This window comes from Poecilia reticulata, linkage group LG2 (assembly GCF_000633615.1).
Source record: "Poecilia reticulata strain Guanapo linkage group LG2, Guppy_female_1.0+MT, whole genome shotgun sequence".
Taxonomy (NCBI): Eukaryota; Metazoa; Chordata; class Actinopteri; order Cyprinodontiformes; family Poeciliidae; genus Poecilia; species Poecilia reticulata.
In genome coordinates this window covers 31,997,673-32,007,529 of record NC_024332.1, presented here as the reverse complement: position 1 = coordinate 32,007,529, position 9,857 = coordinate 31,997,673, and the positions used below count along the sequence as shown (strand labels likewise).

At 36.3% G+C, this 9,857-nt stretch overlaps 1 protein-coding gene across 4 annotated transcripts in view; it reads right to left on the bottom strand.

The window, feature by feature from the left end:
• Nucleotides 1–6,786: 6,786 nt before the first annotated feature.
• grb14 (growth factor receptor-bound protein 14) overlaps nucleotides 6,787–9,857 on the bottom strand; it is a 28,182-nt gene continuing 25,111 nt past the window's right edge. For all 4 annotated transcript variants that reach the window (XM_017303719.1, XM_008404028.1, XM_008404029.2 and 1 more), the window contains 4 exons: nucleotides 9,636–9,705; nucleotides 9,469–9,556; nucleotides 8,929–9,022; nucleotides 6,787–7,450 (listed from right to left, as the gene is read on the bottom strand). In XM_017303719.1, the coding sequence (XP_017159208.1) occupies nucleotides 7,304–7,450; nucleotides 8,929–9,022; nucleotides 9,469–9,556; nucleotides 9,636–9,705 (399 nt within the window). In that variant the 3' untranslated portion in view covers nucleotides 6,787–7,303. The remainder of the gene's footprint in view (nucleotides 7,451–8,928; nucleotides 9,023–9,468; nucleotides 9,557–9,635; nucleotides 9,706–9,857) is intronic.

Genomic DNA, 9,857 nt, shown 5'->3' with positions numbered 1-9,857 from the left:
ACCCCGCCCCTCGCCCGGAACGTTAGCTGGAGATGGGCACCAGCAACCCTCCCGACCCCACTGAGGGACAAGGGTGAAAGAAAATGGATGGATGGATGAAAAAAATATGTACATGGGTTTCCTAGAGCTGATTTACTTAAACAAATTAACTTTTAGTTGATATTTTAATTTTTTTAATACGTGACTGTATGTCATGGTATTGGCTGATATGTAGCGATGTCGCCGTTTCCCGGGAGCAGTAAAGACATGCCTTTCAGCAGGGGATTAGAAGGGGACTTGGCCTCAATAGGGCTCCCCCAGAGAAAAGCCGGTTCTCCAATGTTAATTTCTCAAGGTGAAGAAGAGCCTCTGCAATGTTGCTGCTTTGAAGGTGGACTCAAAATACAATAACAGGAGCCCCGCTGTATAGGACACACTGATTCAATAGCAAAGCAGGCTCGCAAAGATCAAGCAGGCCAGATACTACAGTGCCCCTGAGGTGCAAAATATAGCAACAAAGCAAAAGAGAAATATTTCAGGAAAGCAATTCCACTTCACAAACACAGACGCGTTTTAGAAAACAAAATATAATTTAAAAACTTTAATGAGAGCAAAAAATATATATGGAAGTATATATGCTATTTAATACGACACTAGATATAATTTGAAATGCTTATTAAATAAGTTTCTGCTCAGGTAGGAAAATGCTTCCAATTAGAGCAAACCTATAGTTACTTGATTTATTTTCAACAGAGCTGTGCAAAAAGCAGTTGTATGTCTCGTCTTTTGAGATTTGATGACAACACTGTGGCTACCTATTGAATTAGTACCAGTAATGGAATATAAAAACCTGAATTTAGGAATCTGTTTTCTGAAAAGCATATATGTTACTGTTGTCATTAACAAAGCTTGGCACTTATGGATTGGTGCTTCACAGAAAAGTATATCACAAGGTTAGAATTACATTTTACAGAGCAAACACAGTCTGGGCAATTATCTGAGATTTAAAAAAAGCATTACCTCTGATGCTCAAGAAATTCCACTCCTAATGCAGTCTGGAAAAAGTTCTTGTAATGGATGAAGTAGTTAGAAAAATGGCTTTGAGCTGCATGTTGGCCATTTATTGCCTATGTTAATGCCAAGTTCCTGCACAGCCTTAAGACCAAAAACCAGATGAAAAAACAAAAAATATTTCATTTTTAGAATTAACAGCTGTAGCTGCTCAGAAATTCTACTTTTCTAGCTTCCTGTAGCAGGCAGCTGTGGTGTAGTGCTGCGCAAACCAAATCTACAAGTGGTGTTTTATGTTTATCCATATTTTTCTTTTTGCTTCGTTTTCTTTACCTCACAGTGCCGTAGCAAACAACAGTTCTTTTGGAGTCTCCTTTGGTTGATACAAAGAAAGTAAAAATCTTCTTTTGAAAGAGTTTTGATCAAATAAATGTGATACTGTAAAAATACTCGTATGAATTTTATGAGATAGACCAACACAAAATAGCTTTAGTCCATGAAGTGGAAGGGGGAAAAAAGCATGATTTTCAACATTTTTTACAAATAATTCTGGTTAGTTAGTTGCATAAATGCATTCAATCATCTCAGTCAATACCTTGTTGAAGCATATTTCACCTCAGGTCTTTTGTAATATGTCTGCACTGCCTTTGCACATGTACAGACTAACATTTCTGCCCATTTTTCTCACTGAGGCTTGGATGGAAACTGTTCGATAACATTAACTCTTGTCAGAGAAGCAGCTTTTGATGTGTTTTCTGCCAGTGTTGCGTTTAGCTCTATTTCCCTTTCCATCAACTCTCCCTTGTCCCAGCTGAAGAGAAAAAAAATCCCACAGCATGATGTTACCACTACCCTGTGTCAAAGTGGAAAAGATATGCTGTGCAATGTTACTTTTTCCTCACACATAGCATCTTGATGACTTTATCTGTGGTCTGCCTGTTATGATTCTTGGTCCTTATGGTGTTATTTTCTTTCTCTAGTGTTCTCTAAAGAAAATCCAGGGAACTACTGGGATTTATGGTGAGGCTAAATTACACATGGACGGAGTTTTTTTTCCTAATTACACTGGATTTTATATTGGGTAATCAGAGTAAAGGGGGCTGAATAAACATTCACAACACACTTTGCAGATTTGTATTTAAAAAAACGCATATATATGTATCATCAACCTTCCATCTCACAATAATGAATGTTTTTGAAAGTTGCTGGGAGTTCTTCAACCATCACAACACCTTCTGCAGTTCACTTCTTAAAAGTGTTTTTGATTTCTGTTGAAACAACTGTTCTACTGTGTCTGGTTAGGGTTAAAGAAGCGATGATGGTTGGCCATGTCAATAAAATCAGTAATAGGGATAAGAAAAGGGCATCATCCAGCTCAGTAAACTATACAGTCTGCTAATTTGATCCATGATACCCATTTGTAGTTTATGCAAACTGTTTCATTCACACTGTGTGAAAATAAAACCTTTATAATTTGTTATAAGGCTAAGAATGGTCATGACTCAAATTTGCTTCTGGCTTTACATGCTCTCTATGGGAAAATGTTTCTGCTAAAACCCAACAAAATACCCCACTAACCTTCACCGCAGTGCATCTCCCAACAAAACCACTGTCATTTCCTTGTAGACTTTAACCCACGTCCAAATAATGCCTCTTTGTGAATCACAAGCCCAGCAAACAGCAAGGTCTTCACTTCACTGGATATATGCAGACATTGGTCGAGAAAAGGCAAAGGCGGATAATTTAATACACTCAAGAGGAATACAACAAGAGGGGCATTTAAGAACAGAGCAAAGTTGACAGCTCTCAAGAACAGAACCTGAAGTCATAAGAGTCCGAGAGCAGGCAGGAGTAAATTCTTCATGGTATGCTGGTGTGAGGTGTTACAAACCCTGCTGGTTGTCCATGAGGGCCAAGATAGAACGGAGACAAGATTTCTTTACTGGGAGAGATTGTGTATCCACAGGCCGTTTGAGCTGGATGAATTCATTAAAGGAAGCGCAGTCTCTCCCAGCTGCCATCTCTCCCCCTGCAGCCAGACTCCGATCAATGGCAGGAATACATCCAAAACAACATTTAGCACAAGACCTCGGAAGCAGGGGTGCGTTTAAGACTTCTCTGTGTGCGCATTTCTCCCCTGGATGAGAGAAGTGTTTCGAAATATGCGCTTGAAGTGGAGCAGGGCAGGTATAGGGGCAATGTGTTTATATCACAACCGAGGAGATTGACAAGATATCCTTTTCCATTTTGTGCTGTGTGGGGAGTGTATATCCATGAGCATTTGCTTTCTTCCGTGGAGCCCTAAATACCATTCTTACGAGATTACTACAAATTCATTACTGTGCAAGCAGCTAACATTATCTCAACCATCATTAGCGTAAAAGTTACTGTACTGAAATGGCTGCTGTAACACAGAGACCTATGAAATGCCAGTAACAAGTAGATTCTTTGAGTATTCTTAAATTGCTATGAATAAATACAATTATGGAGTAGTTTACAATACCTGAGGCAAGTATGTCTTTTTTTTTTGCAGTCACTCTGAGTTGCTGAATAAGTTTAAATAAGACCATATTCATTGATTCATTAAATAATATATGAAATATTAATGTTTAAATATCTATTATGGTTTTAAGCAAACAAAATGTCTCTGGTACCATCTAGTGGATGAAGGTAAAGGTGGCTTTTCCCATGAAATGTAAAATGGTTGGATTGGTGGCTTGACTTCATACAGACTTCATAAAGACAGACAAAAAGGTGAAACAGCCAGTGCAGTCGTCGTATCTCCTTAAACATCATCAATTAAATCTAGGTAAAAAAGATGTATTAGATAGAAATATTGTATATATCTTATTCAATGCGAGTTTTAAAAGAAATGTTACTTTAAAAAAAATTACTGCACAAATTATAGCCTTTTTATGGGGTGTGGTAGAGGTAAAATCCAGTCAGACAAAGCAACAACAACAACATAACACAAGTCACAAGAGTTGAGTTTAATCAGTCAATACACATCTTTCTTTTAAAATGCCTGCATCAGAACCCAACTATTGGATCTTCACATCAAATGTTCCCACTTATAAGACAGTTCTTCCTTGTAACATTTAAATTCTCTATTGCTGTAACTTTTTTCAGCCAGATTGCTCCCTCTTGTATAAATTGGTGTTAAAGTAAACCTTATATAATCAGTGCTGCATACCAAAACCATTTAGAGATGGAGTTCAACATTTTACCCAACAACATCTCGACATATAGCAGAAGATCAAACTTCTGATATTCCATCTGAAAACCAGTCGATCCACAGCACCCCCCTGCTGTCAAACCATGTCAGCGTGGTACACTATAATGTAAAAATAACATGGGGGGGGGGGGGAGAATACCACAAGATAAATCTTTGGTTTAGATGTTAGCTCTAAATCTAGATCTATGGATGCATATTTACCGTAAAATCTTCTCTAACAGCTTCAAGTTATTTTAGGTTACAGGTACTGGACATGGGACAACTCCTGCATGTTCTAATGCTACATAGAACCACTGCCATGGTCTAACAAAGAGAGACCACTGCCATGCACAGATTAATAAGTAATCTTGCATCTTATTGACAAATGTGAGAAAATTGTGGAACTGAACATAGGTTCCAAATCGATCTGAACATTGCTGGTTGTGGCCCTGACTATTGAAAAAAAAAACCAATACAGCTTATTTGGAAAAACATAATAAAAAAGAAATTAATACATTAAAATGGCTAGATCTTCTCACACCACAGATATATTAATTGAACAAAAACAGCAATAGATAAAAATCAATGTGAATCAATAAAATGTATTTCATTATTTTAGATGCCATTTCAATGGCGGTGAGGTAATGCCACTGTGGAAACAAAGACCAGGAGAAGGGAGGGAAAATTAGACTATTTTTTTTTTAAATCACAAAAAATGTTCTTTAGTTGTTTTCAATGTATTTGCTTGTTTATTCTTTGTCCTGGCATGTATTTTTATGTTTTACTTGTTTATTATATTTGCTGTTGTCTTTTTTGCCTTTCTACCCAAAATGTCTGTCACCATAGTAACCTGTAATATGTGTTTTCAATGGACCAAGTGATGATTAAATAATAATAAAGAAAGAAAATACCAGGGAAATAAATGGTCAAAAAATGCCAATTACCTCCCCAGGTACATGCATTATGAAGGTTAAGCTGCTGGTATATTATTAATTGAATGCAAAATTTTAAAGCTAAAAGAAAACGCAGACATCTATTTTAAAAGTGACTCAAAATATATTCTTTTAATAATGTAGTTTTGTTTAAAAAATAATAATAATAATGAATTATGCAGATTGTTCACAGCAGTGCTAATGGCATACAAACAAACATGACAAAAACATTTCTGACACTGCCTTTAAGTGGTGATGTAGTTACAATCAATCCAGGTGAGAAAACAAAAAGAACAAACTCCAAAGGGGTTCATTTTATTTTACATTTGAATTCAGTACGATCAAAATCAGATATACACAATTTCTTCATGGTGACTGAAAGGTAAAAGCTGGAAGATACACCTTGCTGCTCTTGTTCTTAGGGAAGATTAGAAGGAATTACAGAAAGACAAAGTTTCCTCACCATTTTTTCTTTTATTTCTGTTTTGCAGCTGAAAACGCTGTTCTATTTCTCGAGAGGCTGTTTCTCTCAACTAAAAAAAACAAAGCAAACAAAAAAAAAATCATCCTGAACACTGAGAGGTACAAAAACAAGAAAAAATAGCCCTATTCATGTTGAACAGCTGAAACTTGTTCTTACTGATGTTTTCAGAACTGCATGCATCCAATTAAGCAAATGTTTTTTTTTTTTTTATTTGAAATGAATCACGTTTACCATGCCTTCTGAAATAGTTATTCACCTTAACTTTTTCTATTTTTTTTCCACTTTAAAAATCACAAACTGTAAGATATTTTTATTGGGATGCACATAACTCAAAGTTTTCTTGCAGGCTTGCCTTCTTTTGCACATATATATTTTTTTTAAGTGTGGCATGTAATTGTAATCAGCAGCTGTCTAGTGCCCATTAAAACAAAATGGTGCTTTCAATCGCAATCAGAAGTCAGCTAATTAGTAAATAGTGTTGAGGTATGCTCAGTTTGTTTCAACAACTGAAGAGGTTTGTTAGAATACATTTGTTAACAACATCAGAAAGACCAAGAAACAGCAGACAGATCAGGTATAAAGCTTTGGAGGGCTCCCATCTTTTCATATCATCATCTAGATATGAAAAGAGTGTGGCGATACTACAAACCGACATGGTTATCCACCTTTGCTTACAGGCCAGGCAAAAAGTGCAGTCATCAGAAGAGACAGCTGGGAGTCCTGGGTAACTTTGGAGGAATTGGAGAGATCCACTGCTCAGGTGGGATAATCTGAAGGCTATTTGTCATGTGCTCCACAAATCTGGGTTTCACAGAAAATTGGCAAGGGGAAAATCTTAAGAAGTACCGTTTGGAGTCCCCATCCCCTCCCCAAGACATATATGAGACACAGCAAATGTGGAACAATGGAAGAAAAATGCTGTGGTCAGATGAGGTCATTGAAAACTTGTAAGAGACTTAAAACTAGGCCAGAGATTCACCCATCGGCAGGATAACGGCTCTAAACTTACTACCAGAGCTACAACGGAATGGTTTAAATTAAAGCATATTAATGTTCTAAAACATATCAATGCTCTCCATGCAATCTGACTGGGACAAGCTATTTTGTGAAAATGACAGTCATTAGATACATCTTCCAAAACATTTGCAGCTATAATTGCAAAGGGAGAAATTTCAGATTTTTATTTTTTTTTATTACATTTTCAGAACCACTTCTCTTTCATCATTCATATGCATGTTGGCATACCGCAAAAAAAGACAAAATCCCAATAAAATATAATAAAGTTTGTGGTTGTAGAGTATAAAGGAGCTTCAGGAATATTGTTTGTGCACACCGTTAGAAAACCAGGTATTACAAAAAAGTTTCACTGATATTGTGAAGTGACACAATTTCACACTTTTTAAAGCAAATCATCATGATTAGGCTTAGCAAAATAGATTTCCCAATACATTTAGAAAGACAACTGAGTTAAAAAAATAATCTTATTTGCAATCTATAATGGTCAAACAGTCCATTCTGACAGCTGGCTTTTCCTGAAAGAGAAAAAGAAAGATGGAGAATGTTCCACATTGTGAAAACCACAGTCTCTACGTTGTTCTTCTGTAAGGCAAAAAMAATCGAAAAGGGTGTTTGTCCAACAAAACCCAGAGTAAAGGGCCCATTGGGGAGTCTTGAGTGTCCATTTCACAGGGTGATCCGGATACAGTGATGCTTCAGTCTGCAGGGGAGAGTCCCACGGTTTAACTGGTAAAACTCCACTAACTGGATCAAATCAGTAAATCGTGTGTGACTGTCATCCAACGTGTAGAACAGCTCCCCTTCATYGTCCACCTGAAATGGACCAAATACACACACATTCATATGTGCACATGAAACAGAGACAAAGGTAATGCAAATTCTGCTAATTGTGGCAAATAGAAAACAAGTGAAATTGACCTTGGTGTACAGTTTATTTTACATGCTTGGCTCATTTCTCATCTGTTTTTCATGTAGATCTAAACYTTTAAGTTTATTCAACAGTATATGATAAWGACTTCAAATGTACAAATATTGTYATATAAGGACATGTTTTGAGCCAAAATAGCAAGGAGCCCCAGATATAATCCATAAATTAGAGTTAAATTGGATTATGTGAAAAGAAATACAAAAGGGAGGCATCTAAAATACTCAATTCGATCTATCACAAGTTTCTGGACATTTGAAACAAATTATTACAATATATTCTAATATGATTTATGGCATTTTAATAGTAAAATACAATTTTTAATTAGGTTATATGTCTACACCACTAGCTTTTCAATTTTTCCTATTTTGTTGGAAACTGTGATTTAGTTGGGTAAAATGTAGCCTTACAACCAACCATCTTCTAACTTGTGTTCCCATGAATGAGACACAACATCATAGATGTTGCAATGAAGCAGTGCTATGCAAGGCTAACAGGCTTAAAGTATGACTATTTAAGTCTTTGTAAGTGTTTTATTTATTTATTGATTTATATTTTTTCTTGAACTATATGTTGATAACAAAATCATGGAAGTGGTTTAAAGGTATGATTTTTATTTTTTTTTCAGACAGGTCTTTCCGCCTCCTACTAGTTTTTACACTTCTGTAAATTTAAATGGAGATGGCAGATATATATCTGACAACAACTTGCATAATAGTCAAAGAGACGTGTTCCTTTAGGAGATTTGTCTGATGTCATCGCAACAAAAGATACTAARATGACTACGGAAAACAACCCAATGCGCATAATAATATTAAGCTGTACTGCAGGTGAAATAGCAGTGTAGACGTCAYCCATCTACTTTACAGTAAATGCACAGSTGAATATCCACACATTTGGAACCTTTGGTTGAAAATGGAAAACAAAAATGGTGCATGACAAGTCTCCATCCGCTACAGCTAGGAACGTCTGTATGTGAATCCAGGGAACTTGCTTGTATTGGTGCTGTTCAGGCATCAAATAATTCAATCTGTCAGAAAAGTTGGGGGAGATCTAATAAAGTTTATGCTGTATTGTTTTTATTTTTTTGTTTGTTTTTGTTTTACACTATGATTCCAAATTTGATCTGGTAAACAACCAGTGTCATTAATCAGGGCGATTCGATTGGATTTTGAGTTAAGCTCTGACTATAGTGATGTCAAATAATCTTTTGACATATATCTTCTTTCTCTTTTTGGCAATTTATCACCACAAATAAAATTATTTTGCTCTGTGTTTGTAAAAACACCCTCGTCTGACCGACCTTTTAATCAGAAAAAAAATGTTTTCCAGTTTAGCTTAGACTTATGCAAATAAGTGTACTTACTGGTAGAATCTGAAAGTGTTTGATTTTCTGCATGTGGCAGAGTGAGAGAACAAACGTCTTTGGGTTGCTTTGGCTGTCCCTCAGAAGAAACACTCTGGAGCAGGAAGAAACCCAGTTAGTGTAGTTCAAGACAAAGCATGTATGTTAAAATACGACTTCTGAGACTTACCGATATTTAAAGATTTACGAATTATTGAGATGAGTAGTAAATCATAATATAGTCAATTAAAGATTKCTGTGTTAGTTGTCTTGGTAAAGATATCACTGACGTGTTGACAAATACAAGCAAAGGAAAGTGTTAAGCTGTGACATCTGCAGCACAAACATGTAGCCATTTTAATGGTCATCATTTGTAAATAATACTTTTGTCAACCGCACATGACTGGTCCAAGTGTAAACAATTATAAATGTATTGTTATACTTGCTCTTTTCCAAATCAGCTAAGACAGAAAAACTCTCTAAATGATATGAGGCAAGAGGTCACCCTGTTTGCAACTGTCTTAAGCGAGACAATATGCTAAAAGAGAATTAACAAYTTACCCATCAATAAGACCCTGCTGGGTAATTAAATGCTGAGCTTCTTCCCGAGACAGTTTTCCATGGAACCACGGCTGAGCCAAGTGGATTGCTGCAGCACAAAGATTGGGAGTTAGCTGTTTTATAACGTGTGTACATACGTGAAGCAGACAGARACGTATCTCACATACCTAGGTTTGGAACTGAGCTCTGTGTGGAGGAGGGGCTCCCATGACCACTCAAACGGTGGCAGCTTTTCTTCTGAGGGAGACATGAGTGATTGTCATAATATAACATATATAATAATATATAATAATGTTAATATTCAGTTAACCTGCTTTCTCTTGAATCGTCTTCATGGCTTTGTGAGAAGTTTTCAATTAGTGCCTTGCAGAAGTACCCATAATCCAGTC